General features: G+C 40.9%; 1 protein-coding gene across 1 annotated transcript in view; it reads right to left on the bottom strand.

Annotated features, from left to right (window-relative positions):
• XKR4 (XK related 4) overlaps positions 1-24,548 on the bottom strand; it is a 429,340-nt gene extending 404,792 nt beyond the window's left edge. The window contains exon 1 of the mRNA XM_054498881.2: positions 23,282-24,548. Coding sequence (XP_054354856.2) covers positions 23,282-24,087 — 806 coding nt within the window. The 5' untranslated portion in view covers positions 24,088-24,548. The remainder of the gene's footprint in view (positions 1-23,281) is intronic.
• Between the last annotated feature and the right edge of the window lie 3,004 nt (positions 24,549-27,552).

The following is a 27,552-nucleotide window of genomic DNA, read 5'->3' as shown; positions in this document are numbered from 1 at the left end:
CGAGATCATGCCACTGCACTCCAGTCTGGCCGATAGAGTGAGACTCTGTCTCAAAATAAAAAAAATTAAAAAAAAAAGAGGCACCTAAACTTAAATGATAGCAAATGATAGCCTTCAGTAGGTTTTAACACTTCTTTTGGGGGGCATTTTAGCTGGCTCATAAAAGAATAGGTGAAAAGTGGAAAAATCTTGAGTTTGTTAACCAGTTTCTTGCATGCCACTGTCTTCCCACAGTACTCCATGCAACCCACTAGCACAGGACTCATCACTTGCTATGTATGACTAGTTTTCTGATCTGTTTATCCAACTGGATAAAATTTCCCTGAAGGTCAGAAACCACATCCTGTTTATCTGTGAACTCTCTTTGTCTTATAAAAAGGATTCCTGTTTAAGATTTTTTGAAAATAGCAAGTTATTACTTGGGCTTTTATACATTTTAAGGAAAAGACATTGCATAAATCAAAGTCACTTGAATTCTCTAATCGTGGTTAACCTGGTGAAGCACTTGACTGATACATGCTATTTGACTAAATGAATGAGTGAATGCCTAAAAATAGCATTTTATGGGATTCCAGAAGGGAGACCCCCAAAGCAAATTTTGCTGTAATTGACAAACTATTTTTCAGCAGTGAAGTAGCTAGAACTGAAAATCTGATGGGAACTTTTTATGGAACTTCTCTGGGTTGTGATGGGCTTATTTCTTTAAGTACCTCTGTTCTCCCCATCATATTCCACCTCTACCCTATGATTACCAAAGCACAATTTGCCTTCTGAATTGTGTTTTTTGAATCCACTCCAGCTGGTTTAAGTAGAGGAAGATTTATTACGAGATATTATATGACTTGAAGAATTTCTGGAGGGATTGCAGAACCAAGCCTGGATGCCCCATAGCCAGGAGCAATGCAGCTGGACAATGATGAACAACAACGGAGACTTTACTTCCAGCAACTCTACTGGAGCTATGACCTGCTGCTCAAAGGATGACAACAGGGACAGGACATTAGAATCTCCATCACTGTTTCTCCAGAAGAACAAAACATTTCCCAGCACGTAGCCATTACCTTAACTTGCTCACTTTATCATTCCAAGTTACCACCAATACAAGTTTTTGGTAGAAATGGGTTTACTGGCTGCATGAAAGGGCTGAAACATTTTTTTTCTTTCCTCCTCCCTCACTCTCTTCCTTCCTTCTTTCTTTTATTAATTAATTAATTTATTTCTGTAGCTTTCAGTTTCTATCACATAAGATGCACCAGAAGTGAGTTGGTGTGGGTGTCCAGTGAGCCAATCTATAATAACTGCTCATAAAAAAAAGGAATACAAAATTCTCCATCTCTCCAGGTGAGGACTACAAACAGGGCCCACTTCAAGGACATACAACCTGTGTAGTAACACAGGGCTCACACTTAGAAGGGCCTTGTATTTGGTTTCAAGAGAGGCAGGTTTTAGATATTGAGCAAATACAAACAATTTTTAAACAAGGACAGATTTATTTACTTATAAATGAGCTTGTTCATCTTTTTGTATGTTAAATTTTTTTTTCTGGGAACTGTCTTTGCATATTCTTTGCTCATTTTTTAAAATGAGTCGTTGGCCATTTTTTCTTATTAATTGGTAAGAAATTTGATGCTAGGGAAAATAGGCTTTTATGTGTAATATGTATTGCAAATAAATTTTTCCAGTTTGCCATGTCTTTGGACTGTTTATGGCTTTTCCTTTACTTATTTTGCAAAAGGATTTTACCATATTAATGGGCAATGTTTGTGAAGAAATAAAAAACCAAGGCTGGGCGTGGTGGCTCATGCCTGTAATCCCAGGACTTTGGGAAGCCAAGGTGGGCGGATCACCTGAGGTCGGGAGTTTGAGACCAGCCTGACCAACATGGAGAAACCCCATCTCTACTAAAAATACAAAATTAGCCGGATGTGGTGACGCATGCCTGTAATCCCAGCTACTCGGGAGGCTGAGGCAGGAGAATTGCTTGAACCCGGGAGGCGGAGTTTGCAGTGAGCTGAGATCGTGTCACTACACTCCAGCCTGGGTGACAAGGGCGAAACTCCATCTCAAAAAAAAAAAGAAAAAAGAAAAGAAAAACCAGCAAGTTAACAATAATAATTGCAATAGAACTTCTTACGATCTATAACCCTATGAAAAGCACTTGCTAAAATGGATTTTTTAAAAATAGGTAAGATCTGTTATACTTACTTCTACCATCAACAGCATTTTGCAGGAAAACAGCTTCATATTAAAACTTATGAGTTTAAAATACTTTCATAGAATTAGCAGAGGCTAGATGTTGCCACAATTGGCTGCCTAGCACTTGATAGAACTTTATTAAATACTTTGATGAATTATCAAATGTAATATTTCAAGCATGGATAGACTAATCACCTTTGAATAAAATGATGGTAATCTTATATTGCACTTAGAAATCTCAATCTAGCTTTCCAAGTAAAAATGAGGATATTGACTTTGGGAGGATCGCTTGAGGCCAGGAGTTCAAGGTTGCAGTGAGCTATGATTGTGCCACTGCTCTACAGCCTGGGTGACAGAGCAAAATGCTGTATCTAAAGAGAATAAAGGATAAAGGTTTTGATGGCATGTACGTCTGAGAAAATAGCAAAAATCATGGCCAAATGTCACTAAATTTTTGAGATGCTGAAAGCTCCTCGGAAGCTCAACGCTTACTCTGATGTTACAGAAGGAATTGTGATTTTAAAAATGTAGCTTTACAAGTTAATGGAAAAGATTAAAAATGACACCAAGTGAATGCAAGGAGATACCATATTACAGTAATAATAATAAACAATCATGAGCTTTAAATCTTACAGCAGTGCTGCTGCTCAGAAACAAACTAAAAGGAACTTTGAAAAGGGAAACCACCACAGCTACTTTTGTCCCACCTTCAGGGAACAATGCTGTTCACTCTGTATGAACCAGAGGCTGGGGAGAAGGAATGTAGTTTTGCTCTACTAAAGAAGGTCCCAGAAAGAGCTGAGAAGAGGGTGTGGTGATAAAAGCAAGCAAGCAGATGAATGGCCAAGGAGCACAGCAGAAGGAACCACATGGAGAGTGAGCAGCATTGCCAGCTTGGGAAAGTCTGAGCCAGCATTCCAAGTCAGGCAGGAGAAATCAGGGGAAGTTAGGGGAGGCATTTGTAAATCTGCATGGTGTTAAGATGACAGCTTTGAGGAAAGAAGAGAGAGGGTATGGGCCACATTTAAAACAAGAAAACTCACCTTGTTATAAAGGTAGTGCCAAAACAAAAAAGTAGACCTCATGGGATTGCTATACCTAAAAACAGTTTATGGTGACATGCAGGCAGGTCAAGATTGGGGGGATGCTAGGATTACTCTTGCCATTGATTTTTGTCCAATGAGAATTGTTAACTGTAAAATGTAGTTTCAGAGTCTAAAAAAATGGTGCAAATTTCATCACTTGTTTGCTCTCAGTCCTTAAGAGAAAACAAGAATGGGATCAGCACACTAATAAATCAATAAATCATGGCTGCCACTTGGAGGCACGGGGGTCTCCCCTGTGGGACACACACACAGCAGGAGGATATTACATGGAGGCACATGTCCGAGGCGCTTCTGAGAAGGAGCAGTGAAACCACCAGGACCAAAGCTACTTGTTAAGGGCCAGGCCTGTCCTGAGTCTGGGATGGAAGGTACTCCCATTTTCTCAGTGGATAGCTGCTCCTGAGATGTTCTCGAAGGGAACCAACAGGCAGACTTAGACAATGCAGTGTCATCATGGACTGAAGGGTTCTGAGATTCCTGAGCCTGTGCTCTGGGCTCAAAGGGAGTGCTGACTGCAGAAATCCACTCCTTCCACCCACTGGCCTGATGCCAGCTGCTAAACTCAACAAGGAGGCCAGGGGCATGCTTCATGGGAATGTTCTGGGCATCATATGCCTTTTCATTTCTGTGGATGAGGTTCACAAGTAAAACAGAGTATCTAGAAATGAGGAATTTACTCAGTTTTCATGGGAATGAATATGAAGTCCTCTAATAATTTGCTGATTTCCATTTCATTCATTCAATCAATAAATATGTATTAAATGACATGGACCATATACCATACCACATGCTGGGGATACTACTGTGAGCAAATTAAAGTGTTTCTCTTTCCATGAGGAGCACATTTCAGAAAGTGGCAGAATTTAGAAAAGAAACTAACCAGTGTGAGGCTAATAAAACCAAGAGTCAATCTGAATCAATAACCCTGTTCCACAGTAAGTGGAAGGTATTAGTAAAGAAGTGCAAGCCAACAGATAAATATCAGGTACAAGTGGGTTCATAGAGGAGCTTGTACACACACCCTGTGAAGCTCGATCCACACCCTGCCATTCCGTCTTCACCCATCCTTCCAGTTCACTTTCCTCTCATTCCCTGGAAGACTCCCTCCATGTGACCACAGTAAACTCCTCAGGTGACTGCAGGTTTAATTAATCATTTCTTAAACAGAAGGAAAAAAAAAGGGCAGGCACTTTGCTGCAAGTCACAGCATTTAGAATAGAGTTCATTTGAACAATATTTCATTCAATTGTTATTGCATCTCATGTTTGTCCAGTGGAATTTCAGAGCATTCATCTCCAAATCAGGTAGAACTTTGTTCTTCCTTTGAAGCACACGAAAACGTGATTCTTTAACATGTGCTAATTCCAAAAACAGAAAGACATGCTCACATACTGACTATTCACAAGTGATTCCATTCTAATCAACAGACTTACAAATTATTTTCACTCCTGAGAGGTAAAAGTCTCAATCCCTTTCAAAGCTAAGAGGCTTCAACCAGATAGAATACTGATTATGTTTAATTAATTTAATAAGGTTTTAGTGTCATTCTCAGCCTTACTAGAATAGTCATAATGCATCATGTAAAATTTTCAGTTTCACAGATATTTGTATAAAATTTTAAAACCAAAAAAAGTTTAAGATATATTAACAAATTTGGGAACACAGATTGAAACAAATTTTTATGCAAAATGAACAGACATTTCTACTACTTTGACACGTGACACTGACATTTGACACCAAAGTTGTTTCTAGACAGTGCAAAGTAAACAAGAAAATTATCTGACTATATAATTTAGACCAAAAATTATTAACATGGCCATCTTATTTGTTGGCTTTAGTCAAACAAATGAGGACGAAATTTTTAACTTATTATCTGCTTTTAAAAATTACAAAAATAATTCAGCTCAATCCTAGCTAACACTATAACAATTTAAATATAGATTCTGGCAAGGCCTTTTAAAACATTTTTTAAAAAGAAGATTTTCTGCCACTTATATATACAGTTTCCATTCAGGTCCATTAGAGGCATTGTGTGCCCTGGTTCACTACTCTGTTCCCCAACATAGGGTCATTTGGCACAGGATAGGTGCTCAGAAGTTGGTAAGAGTGGGAATGTGAAATGGTGCAGCCACTTTGGAAGACAGTTTGGTAGTTTCTTACAAAACTAAATGCACTCTTCCCATATAATCTAGCAATCATGCTACTTGGTATCCACCCAAATAAATTGAAAACTTATGTCCACACAAAACCCTGCATACAGATGTTTATAGCAGTCTTGCTCATAATTGCAACAATCTGGAAGCAACCAAGATGTCCTTCAATAGGTGAAGTGATAAATAAACTGTAGTACAACCAGACAACAGAATATTATTCAGCATTAAAAAGAAATGAGCTGTCAAGCCACAAAAGATATGGAAGAATCCTAAATGCATACTGCTAAGTGAAAGAAGACAATCTGCAAAGGCCACATACTATATGATTCCAACTACACGACATTTTGGAAAAGGCACAATTTCAGACAGTAAAAACATCAGTCATTGCCAGGAGTTTGTGGGGATGGAGGGAAGGTGAATTAGGCAGAGCACAAGGGAGGTTTCGGGCAATGAAACTATTCTGTATGATACGTCATGATAAATACATGTCATCATACAAGTATTTAAAACACAACAAGTGAACCCTAATGTAAACTATAGACTTTAGTTCATGATAATATATCAATATTTTCCATCAATTGTAACAAATGTACCATACTAATGCAAGATGTTAATAATAGGGGAAACTGGAAATGGTGAGTGGGAGAAGGAGAAGAGGGCATATGGGAACTTTCGGTACTTTCCATTCAATTTTTCTGTAAACCAAAAACTTCCCAAATGAAGATATACTGAAATAAAAGGTGCCAGGGGTCTCAAAAGTACCATTTTCTTAAGAATATTTACTGAGCAGTTTCTAACCCATGTTCCCAAAGTATCAAAGACAGAGAATTCACCACATCCTAATAATTTGAATTTCCTGGACCACTCAGGCACCTATAGCTCACCAAGAGAGGTCTTTCCAGGGTGGAGTTCACCTGCCTATAAAACAAACAGAAGTTCATTTCTTAAAGTAAGAACGGTAAGCTCTACTTAAAGTCAAAATATGTGCTACAGTGAGAGCTTAGGGAACTGAGAAAAGGGAGAATCAAATTTACAACCAAACTCCCTTTAGGCTCAACAAGAAACCCATGAATGAATGGCAAAGTCAGTTACCTTTGGCACAGGAGGTTGGTTAAGCAGCAGGCTTCATTACCAGGAATCCCTAATTAACTTCTGTCGAGAAATTTCCTAGCTAACTGGAGCTGATTGTGAAAACAAACCCTCCTTCTGACTTGCACACATGTTCATGCACCATTGTAAAAGTTCAGGGTAGTTATTACTGAGTTGTCACAAGCTCGTTAATTATCCACTATACTGTATTTAGCTTTACTCTGGTAAATCTTTTTTAATTGCCCAGCCACTCCACTCATTATGAAGCCTTTTAAAGCTCAGAAGATTTTTCAAGTCCACCCCTCACTCACACTTCCTTTTCCCCACCTCTGAAGAGTACAGGAAACTTCTTTCTCCAGTATTTTCAAACTGCAATTGATTCTTTCCCACTTTGAAAAGGAAACTGTTTGAAAATACATGTCTGAGTGTGGCCTGTAAGCCTCCCCTGACACTCATTGCTGCACACTCCCCAACACAGTCAACTTCGGATTCCTTAAGAGAGCACCCAAGTTGCTGGTTAGTTTGGCCCCAAACCCCCTTCTCATCTGCTGTCCTTCTCTCCCTCTCCCCTTCCATTTCAGCCCTTTACACAACACAGCAGAAGATATCTTTGCCCATTCCTTTTTTTTCTGCCTAACATTCTCTTAAGTCCCACTTAAAAGCTCCTACCTCTGTGAAACCTTCCCAGAAGGAGTCCCTTCTGGGAGGGACTTCCCAGTCTGAGAGTCTCTTCTGGGAGGGACTTCCCAGTCTGGGAGTCCCTTCCCAGACTACGTTCTCTCTGCCCTTGCTGATAATGCAGGGCACCTTTGACGTATAAACAGTTATAAATGGCACACTCTTGCAGGACAGTGAATTCCTTGAAGTCAGAGAGCACATTTTAATAACGTGTGTGTGCTCAGAGCCTGCTCATAGTGAATGCTTGGTAAATATTTATTAAATGAATGAGTGAAGGCATTTTCACTCCACAGTATCTGAGTTTAATTAAATCATGTCTGCTTTTTCCAACACATCCTAACCTATATAACTACATCATCACATGTATATATGGAAGAAAATCATGAAAAAAAATCAGTGCTATAGATTTTCATGTTTCTTATAGCTATTACTCAGTATCAAAAATCTAAGTAAATTAGAACAAATTATTATGCCATGAACTTCGAAAAACATATTTAGAAATCACCTAGTCTCTCCAAAAAAACATACTTTGCAATAAAATCATTTAACTAAAAGAAAAATGATACTGCACAATTATTCATGGAATGCTACAAAAAAACTAAAATAAGGACCAGAATAAAGTTGGTGAGCCCTTTCAACGCAAGTCATATTCACTTTTGAGAAGCATCTTTTGAACGGGAACAAGGGAATTCTTTTGATTTTTAGAAATGAATATTTGGCATTGTTTATACAAAGACTAGCTGTATCTGATACTGAAAATTTTGAATTGCATGCATTTGAGAATGATGAATCTTCTAGCACTTGCCTATGCTGGACTGTTAGAGTTGGTCCTCTGAGATAGGTCTTAGGAGGTCAGTTTGAAGTACGTCACGTAGATATAAATCCTAGTGGCCTCAGAGAGAGAGAGATGTGACTGACAGAGGAGCTTTGCCTTGAATGCTTGTAGTAGAATTCATAATTCATGAACATATGTGGGGCAGAATGCTGCTAGTATATGCAAAGCATGACTACATACAAAATGGGGTTATAAATACAAGCTAATGATATACTATTCACATGGGAATGGAATCTACTTAGCATTCTTTAGTACTACGTATTTCCCAATGGAAATAATATGTATTTTACCAGTAGGTATCAAATGAATTTGACACATTTTAGACAAAACTGACCTATAGTCTCCATGTTTGAAATCTGTGTGACATATCAATCCCAGGAATAGTTTATCAGAAATCTAGCCCAGGTCAATAAAATGTGAATATCAGTCCACACGTAGATATTCAATAAGGTATATAAAAAGAATTGATATTCTCGGTTTAGGTGCCAGTTTTCATAGAACTACAGAACTAGAAAAAATCCGGAAATGATCTGATTTCACTCCCACCCAACATTTTATAGCTGAGAATTTATCAACACTAAGTGAAGACTCAAATTTGACTCCAACAGCTGGTGGTCACCCTGGTGGTCAGCAGAAAATCCCATAATTGGTCTTAATTAGTTCTCATTGATATCATGGTAAAATTGAACTCATTACCATTTTTAGCACAGTCTGAAAGGTGAAGAAATGCTTCTCCAGGTGAGTCTTGGATTAACCTTGGAATAGTAAGATATAGTGGGAAAAGCATGAGATTTGCAAACAAAAGTCATGAAAGTGAGCCCAGGTACTTGCTACTTGGTAGCTGTGTGCACTTGAGCAAGTCTCTTGCCCTCTCTGAACCTCAGCTGGTTCATCCTCAGATGGGAATAGCAAGAATACCCACCCTGGGAGCCTGATGAGAAGATCGGATGGTTTAATAGAACGAATGTGCATGGCAAGCTACAATGGCACTTACAAAGATTTACTCCTTATCATCATCATCAAATACTATTTATTAATCCACCAAATAAGCACAGCGTGTCGCTCCGCCTTAAGCAAGGCAGGAAGCAGGGAAGGCAATGAGCTTTACTCATATTAGGGATTTTGTCTCCTAAAGAGTCCCTTTTTACCAGCAGCTAATCTTATTTGCAAAATCCATTAAGTAAACCTACCTCAGCAGCAAAATAACTCACTGCCCTTTCCCTGGTAACTTCTAGTAAATTCTTATCTAGTATTTTGAAACATTTCACTTTGGATTTCCCTCTTCTCACTCCTCAAAAGGCTCTGACATCATCTAGCTCAGCAATGGCCAATAGAATAGAATAATGCAAGCCACATACACAATTCTCATTTGCTGGTAGCCATATTTATAAGGTAAAAAACAACAAGTAAAATTAACTTTCATCATATATTCTTTATTTAACCTGGTATATCCAAAACATTATTGGTTCAACATGAAATCAGAATAAAAATAATACCATAGATATTATCTTTTGTTTTTCACATCAAGTCTTTTCAGATCCCTTGGGTATTTGACACTTAGGACACATCTCAATAGGGACCAGCCCATTTCAAGTGCTCAGCGGGCACAGGTGGGTAGTAGCAAACATATGGAAAGCCATGTGGGGTGACCACACCTACTGAAAGTGGAAGACTCAGAAAAATTCCCTTAGTAACTCTCCATGGAAACATTTAAGAACACTGAACCAAAAAATCACCTCCCAGCACACAGATGGGGGGGGGGAACCCTAGCAAGAAAAGTGACAGCATAGCAACACCAGCTCTTACATGAAAGGGAAATCAGAAAACTATTACTTTGAAAAGAGGCATTTCTGGGAAGGTCATCCGTTTCTATGTTGTTTAATGTGAAATAAGGGAATCAATAACATGTCTACACAAATATGCATTCTATAAGGCATCATTCTCATTATCCCTTTATTCTAAACTATAGACACTGACATGTCTTGTCATATTGTTGAATGTTACATTTCTCATGTAGGAAGACAAATGGTGAAGCATGCCATCAAGCTGAGCCATCCTACTTCTCCTTACAGTAAACCTGTGCCTTGTGGGCCTCAGGGGTCACTGTGAGGAGGGGAATTGCAGGGAGCAGGTTGTTCACCAGAACTCTTTCTGTATTGTTTTATCTAAATATGCAGCTAACTCATGGCTGGGGCTTAGTCCTTCACGCCTGGAGTCCCAGTTCAATTTTCGTCGGTTCCTATCTCAGTTCTTTCTCCATGTAGATGGAGAGGCTCTTCGGTCTAGGAGATTAAAAGCTAAGGCAGAGGAATGTTCAGAAACCCAGCCTCACTCTCCACTATCCCTTCCATCCAGCCAGCATACACAAACTTTGTCCACTCTCACTACTTCCTTTTCAGAAAAATATAAAAATAAGCCCAGAACCAGCCCACTCCACTTCTCTGAGCAAAGACAACCACTATCATGTCTTGGTCAGAGCTCTTCACTCTCTATTCTTGGTGTCTGGTTACACTGAAGCCAATGGTTCCCTCAGCATCCACCACTGTTGTGAAGGCCTGGTCCCTCTCTCACCACCACTTGTCCACTTTGATGACTCCAGTCCTAATGCCCAAATGACATAAGGTCTGAGTACTGCATAAGACTGTGAGAGGTAGGCAGTCAATGTGCTTAATTATTTCCTTAGAGATTGGTTCTGCAACATAAAACCATAAAATAATGAACTTTTTTTGTGTGTGTGTGAGATGAAGCTCTGTCACCAGGCTAGAGTGCAGTGGCACAATCTCGGCTCACTGCAACCTCTGCCTTCAGGTTCAAGCAATTCTCTTGCCTTAGCCTCCAGAGTAGCTGGGACTACAGGTGTGTACCACTATGCCCAGCTAACTATTGTATTTTGAGTAGAGATGGGGTTTCACCATGTTGGCCAGGATGGTCTCGATCTCTTGACTTCATGATCCACCCAGCGTGGCCTCCCAAAGTGCTGGGATTACAGGCGTGAGCCACCGCACCCAGCCAATAATGGACTTTTAATAAAGATTTAAATCTTTCACTTCTTTTGCCAATCAAAACATTCACATTTTGCTTAAAGCATTGTCTACAAGGAGATTCATTTGTGTGTGTGTGTGTATGCACCTATCGCTGTTAAGTTTCTAAGCAACAACCTTGCTATACTACACTTGCCATATAACCTAGCTCATACTAGGTGTTTGGTGAGAAAGCCAGTTACAAATATCTGGAGCAACCATATTTCCCATTAATGTCCAGCTCACATTAGCCTTTCTGACCATTTGAGCTGAAATTTCCCTCCTCTGTAGCAGCAGTAGTTGCTCCATGCTTTTCAAACTCTAATGTGCATACTAATCACCTGGGCATCTTGCTACAATGCTGGTAGCGATTTGGCAGGGCTAGGGTGGGCCTGAGATTCTGCATGTCTGAGAAGCTTCCAAGAGATGCTGACAGTTTGGGTTTGCAGATTTCACCTTCAGTGACAAGCCCACAGTTCTGTCCTTGGCACAGAACTCATCACAAAGAGATTTAGGGGGGATGCCCATGATGAGGCTGCTTTCCTAGTGAGTAGACTTTTTGAAAGCATATTATTTTAATGTATTTTCCTTACTATAATCCTAAGCAGATGTTTGTGGAGTCCATGAATAAAGGGGCTAACACTGGTTGCTTATTTCAGTCATTCTATTCTCAGCAACTGATCTTAGTGACCAGGCAGTGGTTTAGCAGATGAGTTGCTCATGAGCTTGCAGGCAGTTGACGTCCCTGAGTGAGAACCTGCCTGCAGTCCCAGCTCTCTGCCCTCCCCTCAGTTGGAACAGAAGTAGATCTATTGTGAATATAAATCAAACAAATTTCTCTTCAGTTTTACATTTTGAAGCATGGGCATGGTTTACTGTCTTGATGTCCTTGATTTCAGATTCTCACCCACCTTTTCAATTAGTAAGCTTATTTCTGGCCTTTGCTTGGATTCCCAGGGTTGGGATGATGTGCTTTGGCCCCATTTTTGATGATGTGCTTTGGCCTTCACCCTCTGGACTCTGACTTCCTGTCCACTTCTGATAACATAAAATTCTCAGTCAAACACTCACAAACTGCTGACCCCACTGGTGCTCTCAATACATTTTTCAAAAGAAGATATATAAGCAGCCAACAGAGACATATGAAAAAAATGCTCAACATCACTAATCATCAGAGAAATGCAGATTAAAATCACAATGAGTACCATCTTACACCAGTTAGAATGGCTATTATTAAAAAGTCAAAAAATAACAGACACCTGTGAGGTTGCAGAGAAAAGGGAATGCTTTCATACACTGCTGGCAGGAGTCTAAATTAGTTCAAACATTGTGGAAAGCAGTGTGGCAATCCCTCAAAGAGCTAAAAATAGAACTATGATTTGATTCAGCAATCCCATTTCTGGGTATATACCCAAAGGAATATAAATCGTTCTATCATAAAAACAAATGAGTATGTTCACTGCAGCACCATTCACAATAGCAAAGGTATAGAATCAACCTAAATGCCCATCAATAGCAGACTGGATAAAGAAAATGTAGTACATAGATGTCATGGAATACTATAGAGCCATTAAAAAGAGTAAAATAATGACTTTTGCAGCAACTGGATGGAACTGGAGGTCATTAGCCTAAGTGAAATGACACAAACAGAAAGTCAAAAAACACATGTTCTCACTTATAAGTGGGAGCTAAACAATGGGTACACATGGACATACAGAGGAATAACAGACACTGGAGACTCCAAAAGGTGGGAGGGTGGAAGGGGCATGAGGAATGAAATGCCACCTATTGGGTACAATGTTCACTGTTTGGGTGACACGTACACTAAAAGCCCAGACTTCACCACTACACAATGTATCCATGTAACACAACTGTACGTGCACCCAGTTAATCTATAAAAATTAAATAAATATATATCAAGTTGACCTCATAAACCTGACCATTATCACAACTCAAGTTTTTCTTTCTTTGCCCCTGGAACAAACTCATCTAACAGGAGCTTGGCCTGGCTGGTGAAGCCCTGCTTTAAGCTTAGCTGTGATGTATCTCATAATGGAGGTCAGTACGATTTTCCTACTCCTTCTAAGAACTGAAAATCTGCTCTCTGATTGTATAACAAAAAATATTTCTTTTGTTATAAGAATAACAAAAATTATTTCTTTTTGTTCATTTCTCTCAGGGCTAAATTTTTCTTCCACTAGCTAACAGATGCATGCCTTATGGACAACATGCTACATTCCTATTAGCAGATTAGAGAAGGCAACACAGTGATATTTTCTAGAGTATTTGGACATGCTTGTTAGATAAAACCTTCAGGCTTCCTCCCTCTTTCTCATTTGATTCCAACCTTATTTCAAAGTAGGCAGATATTATATCCTTTAAATAATTGTAACTGTTTATGACTTTTCAGAAGTAAGAACTCAACTAATATTTGTGCTTTCCTTAGGATGGGGTAAGGAAACCCACACCCCTCTAGAACTCAAGTTTTCAAACCTAGCCATCACCCCATGAGGAAAAAAATCCCACAAGGTATATATTTGTGATTGCCACTCTTAAGAGTAGTAGATTTCCTGGAAATACAAAACTTTATTGAGACATGCCTCTTAATTTATGTTATAATAACAAATTCAGGTATTATAAACTGTTTGGGACAGTCTTCTGGAATTAGCCTACATTTTAAAAATGGATTGTTATTAATTTTACTCTTGCAAAACAGGAAGTTAGTTGATGAGCTGAAAGTCTATCAAAACAAAAAAAGCCTTTACAAATCCTTTCCTCGCCTCACTAAAGGATCATTTCCTCATTGTTACTGTCACACTGATACAGTGACTATGCCATGAACTAATGATAGAAGTTACAGGGAATCATTTAGTTGCTGTTATTGCTACAATTGCTACCTTTGCTTTGATTATTGACTCTCTGCTACAAAAAAACCAAAAACAAAAAACAAAAAAACAAAACCTGAAAAGTAAAGAATTCAGCCCCAGACTGAGATCTTTATTCATGACTATTATCTGTACTGCAGATAAAGGAAGTCAGACTGCTTTCACATGGATGAAATCTGTCAGATTGGTGATTCAGAAAGGCAACTCTGTCCTTCTTAAGTAGAATGGACTTGAGGGGAAGTCAAACCAGTCATCTCAAGTCTTTTTCAAGTGGTGTTCACTATAGATCCTACTTCTATATGTGCATGATTCTCTGTTTGACTCATCATTACTCACCCCACACAATGCCCACTGCTCTGTTTATATAAAAGGATTCCCCAACAGGGAAATATGGCATGTGTATAAATTAAACAAAAGAAGTAGAACTGATTCAAACAGCCTACTTATGAATCATAAAGATGAGAAAATAGTTTGACATACTTTGTTCAGATAATTTTAAAACAGATGCTTAAGGTTTTTAAAAATTTTGAATCTGAAATGTTGGCATGGGGTTAAAAATCGTTCAGCTTCACATCAGATTTCTAAGAACCTAGAATCCAGGGAATTCCTAACCCCAGGGAGTTCTCAGGGAAGGCTAATGCAATGCTCTGTTCTTCTAGCAGAGTGCACCATATCCCTATTTTTAACAAGGATAGGCCTGGATGTCATATCTTTGTTTTAAATCCAATTTTAAATCCAATTTTCAGAATATTAAATCAGTGACAGTGTAACCCAGGACAAGCTTTTAATTTAAAAGCAAATCTAGCTCTGGCAACCATTTTTCTCATTGACATAATGGATAGTTCTTTCAAGCCTGTGAAGCGTTGTTCTCATTTGTTAATCACAGCACTCCAGCTGTGCATACCTCACCACATGAAATCTAGATGGCAATTTTGGCTTCTCCAGTCTATATGGTATATATCTTAGAATCAGTGACATGGAAGAATTTTGACATCATTTCGAATACGTAGATATGTGTTTTTAATGAAAATTGTTTTATTTGATTATAGCTAAAATTTGGAAATGACATAAGGTTAATTGCATTATATAAATACGCTTAAGACTCTCTATGTATGAATCATGCCAGTTCCTGGGAGTTTAGACACTAATATTATCAACCCTGGAAAGTCCCTTGTATATCCCCTTGGACTTACATAAACAGAGAAAGCTTACAACAGTGGCCTTAGAACACCTGTAGACATTCTAGTGCATACACCCTAGGTACCAGGCAAGTGAAAATAATGTATAATAAGAGCAGACTCAGAACTGTAGACCTGGAAAGAACCTAGGATATTATTTTTAACCAATCATATCACACAGATAGAAAATTAAGACCCAGAAGGAGGAAACCTAAAGAAGAACTAGTCTGTGAGGCTCCAGGAGCTGGGCCGTGTGTGTCATCTACACCCACGATGGCACATGACCCAGAGCAGTCAGATAGCCTGCCTGGAATCTGCTGCTATTGGAGACCAAATCATTTCTTCTGATAACCCATATTTAGTCCAATTCCCAAAAGGACAGATGCCTCTTTAAATAAGCTTTATCACTGACATTCTAACTATGACCCTCTCCGTCTATTTTAGGGTTAAAAAAAAGACCTAATGGTGTCACTCAGACCACCTCAGGGGTTTCTGGACCGATTCATTTTCCTTTTAATCTTTCTCTAGTTTCTCCTACAATCAGCAATCTGTATCAGTTCTATACATATACTAGATGTGGAATTGATGTTTTATGATGATAAGAATTACAGTGGTGATGGTGGTGCTGCTAGTAACAGTGGAGGCTGCAAACGTTTTGAGCAGACTGCAGCATAAAAAATACCAAAAATTCTTCCATATATAAGTGTATTTTCAGACAGTCAAGTATAGGTAAGAATTCAATGAAAAATACCTATCAGATAGCTTCTCCACCCTGACTATTCTATCAGCAAAACCAGGAATACAAAGCTGGGCTTCTAGCTGCATTTTTCTCAGAGTGTAACTAGCGATTCAGAGAATTTACCCCTATTTTCCCAACACTAGCAATCTAAAAAAAGAGCTGGGGTGATTTTTCCTATCCTTCCCAGATGACATTGCACCTTTTCTGATTCACCGCACCATTAGAATCTCAGAGAAGCCACTAAGTAGCAAGTTTAGCTACACTTTCATCAAGAAGAAAGAATAGTGCCTGAGTTCTATTCACAGATCAGTAGATATTCACTGAGTATGTATTCTTTTACCTTAAGTTCCACAACAACTAGACTAACTTCATGAGAACTTGCCATGGTCTTCCTTCCTGACCAGCCATGCTGTCACTTACCAAGGACACCATCATGTCGTTGGGATGAGGTCACTTGTTATGGTGGTCAGAATCATGCAATGCCATTTAAGAGAATATTTCTTATAGAGTATTATTAAATATAATTTTCCCGAAATTCCAACAACAATTACACATTACAAGATCACACCTGATAAAATATTCCCTCCTGACTAGCACCATACTGAGCCTTTTATGTGAAAATGCATAAGAATAATAAACCCAACTCTAATCTCTAGTCTTGCTTCCATAGGTCCAGTTAGTTGTTCCATACAAATTTCTAAAGTAAGTAAAGAAATGTATTAATCAGATTAGCTAGTAAGTCCATGTGAAGGAGAATCAGTACATTATTTGTTAGTGACTGGTGTTACTTAAATTCATAGGTGGACTATATCATTCAAACTGTAACATATAAAACATATTTACTAGCAAGTTGTGTGCTTGGATACTCAATCATGAAGAAACATTTTGTAAGAGATTGAGCAAAGACTTTCAAAGCTATTGCTCCAAGGATTTGTGGACATTGTTCAAAACTGATAGTATACATGTATATAGATGCTACACATTCAACTGTTCTGTTAAGTTAGTCTGTTGGGGAGTAATAAGTATAAAAATATTTACCCTTGTGAAGTAAACACTTCATAGTTCAAGTGAATGGAAGAAATTTACAACCTTTGCACTAGTTATTGCAAAGATATCACATAGATATTCCCACCACAGAGATTTATACATAAATTATTCCAATTGATACAGAAACCCAGGTAAATGCACAAGGAGCTGTCTGATTGTGTGTGGATTTATACCTGTCCGCTAACTCAGAGATCTTGATGCTAAAGCCAGCACTCAGGGGTGGCATATGGATTTGTGATGCTCCAGGGAAGATACTGAGTCTATAAACCAACGAATAGATTTTAAAGTGGCACAATTACAGTGTTGCATGAAAATGCATCCTACTTCTTTCATCCACAAAAAAGCAAAGGTTAATCTACTATGTTTGGAGCAGCATGTTATGATGGAGATTATCACAAAGTCTCAGAGCTGGAAGATGATCTTCTAGTACAACCCTCTGTATGAGAGTCAGTCTCTCTACCATATCTCTACCTAATTTTCCTGACTATGCTTAGACACTCCAGTGATGGGAAACTCACTGCTTCTAAGGAAGCCCAGTTGATCTGCAGATATCTTCAACTACTAAAAAAATTCTTCCTTCCATCAATTCAACATCTCTTCCTATAGGTCCCACCCATTTTGTGTCAGGGGGCCTACACAAAAGTCCAATGCCTCTTCCATGTTACAACAGTTCAGTACTTACTATGGAGCTCTCAAGTTTTCGGGCTTCTCTTCTATCTCATCATCCTCAGTACCATCAGCCATTTTCCATGTTGCTTTCACCCCTCCCATATCAGTATTGAGTTCTAGCTTAAAATCTGTCGAGAAATATATGACCCAAGGAGGAAAACAATTAAAATTCTCTCTCTCAATTTCCACATCTGCAAAATAGAAGTGCTACCTCCAAGATCATTCAAAGGGTCAAATAAGAAATAGAACATAGAAGCTCTCTGGACAGTTAAACGTGACTAATAAACATAAGGAATATATTTCTATGGATCAGAAGAACTAACTTTCAATAAGGTAAAAACCACTGTATCCTAAGAAAATAACTCTTCAAATAGTAACACCAAAGAAAGTTTTGCCAATAATTTACTTTAATATAAATACAATTAAAATTTTCAACCAACTTGTTTTTCTGAAAAATGACTCTCCCATCATCATGGGTCTATTTATATGTCCCAATGACATCCAAACTCAAAGCCTGTGAAGCCACTGGATTGCCATGAATGATAGAGACATGACTGAGTCAGAGATGAATAATGACATAGCCTCTGAAGCTTTCAACTTTCTGCCATTCCTTTGAATAAAACAGTGTTTTAACACTTTTTTTAACAATCCTCACCCCCTATAATCCTTCATGACTCCTTCATGCCTTCAAAATACAATCTAAATTCCTTTCATTATCTGGCCCAACTAGTTCTTCATCCCATCTCTAGCTACTCTCCCTCCCTCACTCCATATGTAGAGCATGCACTTAACCTGCCTTGTTCTTTCTTGCCTCTCTGCCTTTACACATTGCATCCAGGGCTCTAAAGCCAATGCCCCACTTTACTCAGAAAGCAGATTTTTCTCATCCCTCAAACCTTTGCTCAGATATCCCCTCTTCCTGAGAGTCTTACCTGAACCATCAAGGCAGTTTGCGTTTCCTGTTTCTATCGTAGTGCTTATTTTCTTCTATTGAGATGGTCTACTGACTTTTCTGTCTTCCCCATTAGAGAGTAGATTTCTTGAAATATATATATGTTATTCATCTTGGAATAATTAGTAACCATCACAGTGCCTTGCACATAGCAGGTGCTCAGTGTGTGTTGAATGACTAATTAATTTATATGTATAGAGAGGAAACACATATATGCAGAAAATAACCATCTGATAAACTCAGCAAATGGCACCAATCTTGCCTAATCTATATCAGAATTCAGGACTAACTCAGAATCGAAAACCACCTTTTTTAATAGTCAAAAGTGTAACTTATATCCTCCTTAGTTTTTCTACCCATTCCTTATCTCTAGAACCTCTTTATCATTTGCAAATAACTTTTCACATATTCACATACATTATGCCATGTAATCATTAAAACTACTATAAGATCATGTTCTTTAGCTGGGATTTAATAAAACAACCTCAGTATGTCCAAGTGGTATAGTAAGTTAGGCAATGAACTGAGAGTTCAAAGAGCTGAGCTCAAGTCTTTGTTTTACTGTTTAACTACTGGTGTGTTATTGGAAAGATCCCCTAATCCATCTAAACTGCAGCTCCCTTTCCCACTTTGCCATCCACAGTGAAGATAAGTTGTTATTTTTATACATTTTGTCATTATTATCCAAGTTGGCATTTGGAGGTAGCCAGTTCAGCCAGAAAAAGCATAGACTGTATGGTAAAACGGGCCCTGTTTTTAATCCTAACTACACTACATAATAGTTGGGTGACCCTATTAAGAGGTTAAGCCACTTACTTAACCTCTCTGAGCCAGTTTTCTCACATATACAGATACTAATAATTTCCTTTTAGGTTATTTTAAAATGTAGATGACATAAAAAGTAGAAAAAAAATTTGTATATTTTTAAAGTGACAGTAAAATTGTTATTATTTTTGTTTGGCCAGTTTTAAGAATGGCATGTTTATCAAAGTGCTTTGCATGCATCATTATAAGAATATTTAATAGATGTGACTTTAAAAACTTACTGATAACTGTACCTTAGCTTATAAAAGGCTCTGAGAAGTCCTGCTGTAGAGAGATCTGTTTAACTTTGTCTAATCTGGCATTTTCCCAACTTATTTGAACATGGGACACAATCAGTGCCTTCTGGAATAGCAAGCAGGACAAGAGCAGAAAAAACTGCATTTTCCTCACATTTTTCTCAGATGACTCTCATGATGGAGACTCAAAAACAAAACCCGAAAGATTAAGAACAGTGAAAATGCTCCCCACTCTGCCATCCACTGATTTATTATTTACAATGTGCATATTTTCTAGAAAACAATTAACTATGTACATACACACATAGGAGAAATTCAGGTAGAGTTTTAAAAGTAAACTTCATAATTTCTGAAGGAAAAAGACATTTGGAGGCAATTGCTTAAAAGCATGAAGATTAAAAACTGTTCTCTTAGCGAATTTGTGATTCCCACTGGCTAAACTGCACTCTTAATAATTTCTGGAATCATATGAGAAAAATAAGAAAGGAAAGTACTTTCACATTCATTCACAGGCACAGTTCCTTTAAAGTCATAATTGCTCTTTTCACATGGTAGCAAAAATTCACTTTATTATTTCAAATAGCTCTTTCCCAGGCTCACCTCCTGTGACTTTAAAAGCTGCCATTAATTTCCCATTAGTAAACTTTAATTAAAATGAATATGTATCATTGCTTTTAGCAGTTGCATTGTAATACATGTATAAATACATGCAAATCTTATCCACAATGTTTCAATGGCTATTTCTAAACAAGCAAATGCTTTGATGTTATTTCAAAAGACTGTATTTAGAGAAAGCTTTTAGAATCTGGTCCTTCCCTAAAATAATTAGAATTTCATGGAAACACAAGAAGCAGTTACCAACCTAGCTAAAATCTATTTTATTGATCCCAGAAAGTAGCATGTTAAAACATGAATAATGACCTCTGTGCTTTGAACCACTCAGTACTCTGGTGTTTCTGCAATATTTGTGTATAATGTATTGAAAAGAAAAGCTAGAAGAGGCAGAGGGATGCTTCTAATTTAAGGAATCATAGTGAGTCTAATAGAAAAATCTGAGATGAGTTGCACTTCATCGGCTTATTATCAAAGATACATCTACTCCCCTAAAGTTCCATACGAATGTTCAACACTCAAAGAAATAGAAACATATTAGAGCGCATCTGAATGTTAAGTTCCATAAGCTTTCTTATCCCTTTCCAACTTCCTACATTAGGCTAAAGTTTTGATTTTCGAAAAATATACTTCATAAACAGAAAATGATGCTGATTAGTCTTAGATCATGCTTTCACCAGATTACTCTGGCATCCCCCAAATATTTTAATCAGAATCTGAGAATAGTTAGATTAGATGATAATTCAAACTTAATTACTAAACACATTATTCTGAAAATGTTGACAAATATTTCCAGAATATTATATCTGATAATATTTCCAACTACAATATTCCTCCTAGATGATCACACATTATCAGTATTAACTTTAAAGCCTCTAAGGAAAATACTATAGAAATGCTTAACTAAAAGGAACCATGTGTGACCACAGTTTCTCCGAGTCTGGGTCAGTTAGTGCATTTGTCTGACAGCCTGCGGTTTTCTTTCTGCATTCAAACCTTACCCTTCCATCCCTTCTCTCCCCGCCCCCACTCCCTACCTCTGCAATAACTTTTCTGTATGACAAGTTGGCCCAGTGGCTATGGTCTCTCTGACATGTTTTTAGGCTTATATCTTTTCCTAATTATTTCTCACACTCTGTATATTATTCCCCGAGAAAATTAAGAATCATTTTTCAATTGGGGAGATGTTTGGTTTAGAAGATATAGTAAACACAACTATAATTAAAACGACTTCCTCAGCTCACAGAATTTAATATCAGATTTTTCATAAAGAATCAATCTGTAAAAAAAATTACAGTTTTTCAGTTAATAGGATAGAGAAGTATTTGAATTATTTACATAAGTCTAGAAACTTGAAAGGTGGTTAAAATTAAGTGATTTCCAAATCTTGATAAAGTTTGAAAAAGTTAACAAATGGAATGTTAAGCTTAATTTACCAAATTATCAGATTAGAAATGCTAATCAGATGCAGCCTAGCCAGTCAGTAATTTCAGTAATTAAATTAAGCACTTAAGTACTTCATCATACTTGAAGAGCATCAAGCTATAAGTCTTCCCAATAGTCATCCATGGGAAATATAGCTATCATATTTAACTAGCATTTCAAAAAGTTACTTTGAGTCCAAAATATACATGAAGGTTTCCAACATCAATTTGTCTGACTGCATATCAAATATCACTTTTCCAGAAAGTATGTGCTTGAAAAAAAAACGTTTCACAATCTGAAAGGTCACCATCTATGGCAATGTTCAGTCTGCTTTACAAAGCTCTGGTCCCAGGAAAGGCTGTGAAATCACCACACTTGCTCTTCTCAGGTGAAAATATGGTTGTTCATCATAAATAAAAAGAAGTTTGTGGTTCTATTCCACAAATCCTCTAACTTGTTTCCACAGGGGATAGTTCGGCATAGTCAACAACTCATATCTTTTATCACAAAAATAGCCACAAATAAAACTGAAAAAGAGCACCAGTACCACAGAGTGCAGTCCCATATTGGTGTACTTTCTAGGAATTGTCCTCATTTCGCTTATACCACCTGTTTACTAAGTTATTTTAAAACCAAAAAAGCTCTGACATGTTAGAATCTATAGACTTCCATACGAGTAATTTTTAAAGATGTAAAATACTGCTTCGAAATCTGCTAGTAACATATAAAAGTCAAAAGAATGTATTCCTGAGCATACTATTTCATTCTGCTCCTAAGTCCATGCAGTGACTGTTCAAGTGGTGGTTTCCCTCTGCCCAAGTTTAGCCTTGTATTCCAGTTTATAACTGAAGTGATCCCTGTGTAAAAAGACTTGGTAGATCAGATGACAAGTAGCAAAGTAGCCAACGAAGATGCCAAGTACAACTAAAGTTAACATGGTGCCCCACCCCTTTTCCAAAGGCTTGTAATTATATGAGAAATTAGATATGGAGATACTGCAAGATAATCAGAAAGGGCACTCTAAAAGTAAATCTGGGCCCCGTAAAGTTTACTGACTCATGCTCGGAGGTATATATATATAAAGTCATTTGCCTATTAGGATCTTTACTTTGAGCAAAGCACTTCTCCAGCAGTGATCATTAATATGTGAGTACTTTTGAGCAGCAGCAACTCCCATTTCACTAGAATTAGCAATTTTTTTTCCCCAGGGAACAAAAGAAACCATCCAAATGGCAACACACACCTAAAATTCAATATAATAATAAAGGAATTTTAGAAGATGTGACAGGAATCCTCTCTTACTCACTGAAACAATATCACTAAAAATGGGGAAGGGGGGAGGGGGGTTGTGGCATGCCAAGAGCGAGAAGCCAGTGAGGCAGAGTGGAAAGACAGAAGGGATGAGGTGATCGAAACCACTTTGCTGTCCTTCCCTTGCTTCTCACTTCCCTCCCACCCTAGACTGAGATTGCAAATTTTAAAAATGCAAGCCCCAGTTCAAAAGAAACCCAAAAAACTGGAAGAGTGTGACTACGGTTACCACCAAAGCAACCCTGAAAGATTTCCGTGCAAAAGCAAAGCAGTGGGGATGTAGTAGCAGCAGCAAGCCTCCCTCTTCCCCCACCCATTACAGTACCTCCAGATTTGCCCGAGCTGCAAGATGTGGATGAGTGACTGCAGGAGCCAGATGCAGAAGGAGCAGGACGCAGACCTGTGCTTGCCACTGGCCCGGGTAGCCCCGCTGCTGTTGCTGCCGCTGTTGGCCGCAGCGATGTTGCTCTTGCTGGCGTTAGATGCTTGCCTTTGCGGCGTGGAAGGACGAGCCTCGCCTTCCCCGGCTGCAGACCCACCGCCGACCACCGTCTTGCAATCGGCTCCAGACTGCGGGCAGCTGGAGGCAGCAGCGGCCGTGGCGCTGTCCTCGGTGCTGAAATCGTGCACAAACCAGCGGAAGCTGAATACTTGCACCGACAGCGAGCCGAGCACCACGAAGAAGAGCGTGAGCCCGAACCACCAGCGCTGGCCGCGCAGGTAGTAGTCCACGGCGAGCCAGACGTCTGTGCCCACGTCCGCGAAGTACACAGCCACGGCGGCCAGGATCCAGAGGCAGTCCCACAGTGAGTAGCGTCGCTGCTCCCTGCCCAGGCGCAGGCACAGCGCCGCCGAGCCTGCCCCGCCGCTGCCCGGGCCGGCGACGCCGCTGGAGCCGCCCGAGCCCGCGGAGCCGCCGCTCCCGGCGCAGCAGCAGCAGCAGCGCGAGCAGCCGCCGCCGTCCGGGCAGCAGCCGCCCCCGGCCGCCTCCTCGTCCTCGGCTCCCGACCCCGACGGCAAGCCTGGAGCCAATCCCTGCACCGAGCCCGAGTGGTCCGAGTTCTGCAGCGGGGTGAACGCCACGTCGCTGCTTTTCTTCATTTTCAGCCTCCCGTCTGATTTAGCGGCCATGATGCCTCCACACCGGAGGAGAGCCCTCCTTTATCTGACACCTTTCACCGCTGTCTCCTCCTCCCGCCACCTCCTCGCCTCGCCCCGGCTTCCCTCCAAGGCGGTGCGGCTCCCCCTCCTCCTGCTCCTGCGCCGGCTCGCCCGCCGTCCGCCGCCGCCCGCCGCCCGCCGGGCTGGGCGCTGGGCCGGGTTAGCGGCGCGCCTGGGGCCGGCAGGAGCGCCGCCTGGCTGCCTGCGCGGAGCCAAGCTGCTCGCGGCGCCCCGCGCGCGCCCCTGCCCGCCGCCCGCGCTCCTCGCCGTCCCGGCTTCGCTGCTGCCGCCCGAGCCGCAGCCGCCGCCAGCAGCAGGAGCAGCAGCGGTCGCCGCGGCGCTCCTCGGACCTGCACATTCCTCTCCTCCCCTCGCGCGCGCTCCCTCCTCCCGCTTCCTCTCCTCCACCAGCTGACTCCGAGGGAGAGGATGACCTCATCCCTTCTCTTCCAGCTGCCGTCGCTCCCACCCTGGCTCGGGAGGGGCGAGGGAGGAGGAGGGACCCGGAGGAGGGGCCGGGACAGAGAAGAGCGGCGGGCGGGGGTTGGGGGACTGCCCTGGCGGGTCCCAAGGGCCGGGAGGAGCGGCCAAGGGGGCCTGAGGGTGACAGTCGAAGGCCCCCACTCCCGGGATTTCGGAACGCTGGGTGGATTTGAGCTACACTGGGGGAGGGGGAGGAGCGCGCTGAGAGGAGGGGTCCCTCCGTGCAGCCCTCGCGGAGGACGGCGGAGAGTGGGCACGGACGGGTGTGGCGGCAGCAAGGGCCAGAGAGGCGCAGGCCTCTTTGTATTCCGCTCGGAGCCGCCAGCACCTGGAGAAGGGCTGGGAGCGCGGCTCTGGCCGACGATGGTGGGGAGAATGGGTGTAACTCGGGCTCCCGGGCTCAGAGGCCAGCAGCGGCAGTGGGCGTGCCCGGCCTTGCCAGGGAGAGAAAGGCGTGCGGGGCTCGGAGCGCGGAGCCTGGTGCTGCGCCGGCAGCTGGGGGCGGGCGGGTCCGCGGGGAGCCCCGAGCCAGCGCCCTCGGTGGAGGCAGCCGGCATTCCGAGGGCTCCCGGCTTCTCCGGCGGGCGGGGGTGCCCGAGCTCAGGCAGGTGCGGAGGCGCTCCCGCCCTCTGCGGCCCAGGCCCCTGCCCGACGCCGCGGTCCCTCGCACGCTCTCGGCGGCTGGAAAGCTCTGACCGGGAGGAGCGGCAGCCCAGTGGGCACCGCACCGGCCCTCGAGGCGTCCTGCGGCAGGTGGGAAGCGCAGCACCCCTGGCGGCGGCGCGGGGCGCGGTGGGTCGGCGGGGCGCGGCTGGCAGCCGCGGGAAACCGAGTGCCACCCCACCCCCGGCCCGCGGGCGGGGAGTGGCGGAGCCGGAGCAGGCGCCACCTCCCTTACTCCCTACTCCAAAACTAGAAATACCTTCTCTTAAAGCTATAGGGATTGCAAACTAGCTGTGTGGTCCCACAACTCCAGAAATGACTCGAAAAATTAAATCTGTGATCGCAGTGATTCAAGGAGAATACAAAATATGTTGTGGTTTTAAGAGATTTTTAAAACCTCAATAAAATATAGGATCTTCATTTTTTTAATAAGGAAACTTAAGCTTTGATTTGTCTCACTTAGCTTTTGCAAATGTAAGAAATAGAGAGTGTAATTCTTAAATTATACTGTGACTCACATACTTTAAGAGCGGAGGTAAGTGAGGCAACACGAGTTACACTGCCACTAAGAACACCAGTTGGATATTCTAAATCAGGAGGCAAACCATGACACCCCCCAACCACCCCCGCTTCTCTCTGGTAGGTACCAGGTGAGTTCGAACTAGTACACAGTGCCATTCTTAATGAGTAACGTTATGAAATAGAAGTGCACGGATTTCTCTGCACGTGGAAAGAGCCGCCTCACGCATTATGTGCTACATATCAAGGGCTGTGTCATCACCAACCTGGATAAAGTGGAATTTGCCCCACGCTCTGGATTCATTGCCTTTTATTCTAACAGACTGGTGCCCAGGACCCTCCCTTGGTTGGCCTTGACCTGACATTTTGGCAGGAGGGTATTGAGTCATAGAGTCTCTACATGATTACATGGCATGTATAAATCCGGTATTTCTAGTGAAAGGAATAGCCAAGTGATGGCTGAGGGGCAACACAGTCCCACTAAAATGCTTACTTAGTATGCCAGGAAAGCGGGTATATTTTTAAATCCTGCTTTAAAATTGGGTCTTCTTGGAGTAGAAGAATCCTTTTTTGGAAAACACCCTGATTCTATTTCTCCGGAGTCCAAATCTAAGATTCCATCTCCAGGGTGCTACTGCTGATCTAACTCTGTGCCAAACCATTAGGGAGAGAAATGATCTCTTAGGTAACTGGGTCCTAAGGGATGGAGTGTATTCTAGGTCAAATGCAGTGTCTTAAATTGCACCAGGCATGAAAAGGCCCTGCAGAGTATCTGAGGTGCTGAAGACCTGGGGCTGACTAAAGGTTCCCCTAAAACAGGATGTTTCTTATTTGACTGTATCCTCTGCACCTGGCACAGCACATGCACAGACTATTTGCTCAATAAATATTAGTTGAGTGAATGCATGAATTTATAGAAAGAACATTCCATGACAGGAAGAATGCTGCATTCTGTGCTAACGAACGTTCCCATGGAAACATAGGAATTATGAAACTTTTTATGTTAGGTTCCAGAAAGAAATAACTAGTAACGGTGTCTTTATTAATACATTTATTCAAAAGTCTCTTTAAGGTTGCTGTCTGAACCATATCTGGAAAGTAATGGTGAACGCGTAGTTAGTGGCAGGAGTTTACAAGCAGGAGTTCAGAAGATGAGCTTCACATCCAGGCTTTGCTAATTACTGGCCCCATGACCCTAGCAAATTAATACACAAGATTAATATGAGGATTAGATGAGATCATGTATATTACGGGGCTTTGTATACAATACTGTTCTCAAGAGTCTCTAATCTCATAAGTCTAGTAATCACATTTTAGGATATAGATTTTAATATTACCTGCTCTATCATAATCATTGCACCTGTCAAGGCAGGTGGACATAATGGTTGCAAGTTCAGAGTTTGGACTTATCTTTTTGCATGTTATTTAACTTCCCTGTCCCTCATGCTCATCGTTTGTTAAATAGAGACAATAATGATCTCTAGAATTCGGTCTTGTTGCCAGAAACAAATACTAATACTAATAACAAGGAGGCATGTGAACTGTTTAATGCTGTGTCCAGCACACTCCACGCACAACATTCTGTTAATGTCTTTCCTGTTTCTTCCAGCCCCTCATGTCTTCTGACTTCTAAACTTTTGTGTTTAGCTCTCCAACTCTACTTAAAACTAGAGTTCCTCGAAACACAGTCCTTGGACTACCTGCATCACAATCAGTTGTTGTTTCTTACAGATTCCTGGCCTATGAGAAATGTGATCTCTCCATCAATGA

Source organism: Pongo pygmaeus, chromosome 7, assembly GCF_028885625.2.
Source record: "Pongo pygmaeus isolate AG05252 chromosome 7, NHGRI_mPonPyg2-v2.0_pri, whole genome shotgun sequence".
In the NCBI taxonomy this organism is placed as follows: domain Eukaryota; kingdom Metazoa; phylum Chordata; class Mammalia; order Primates; family Hominidae; genus Pongo; species Pongo pygmaeus.
Note: the sequence above shows the minus strand (reverse complement) of the source record. Positions and strands in the feature narration are given on the sequence as shown.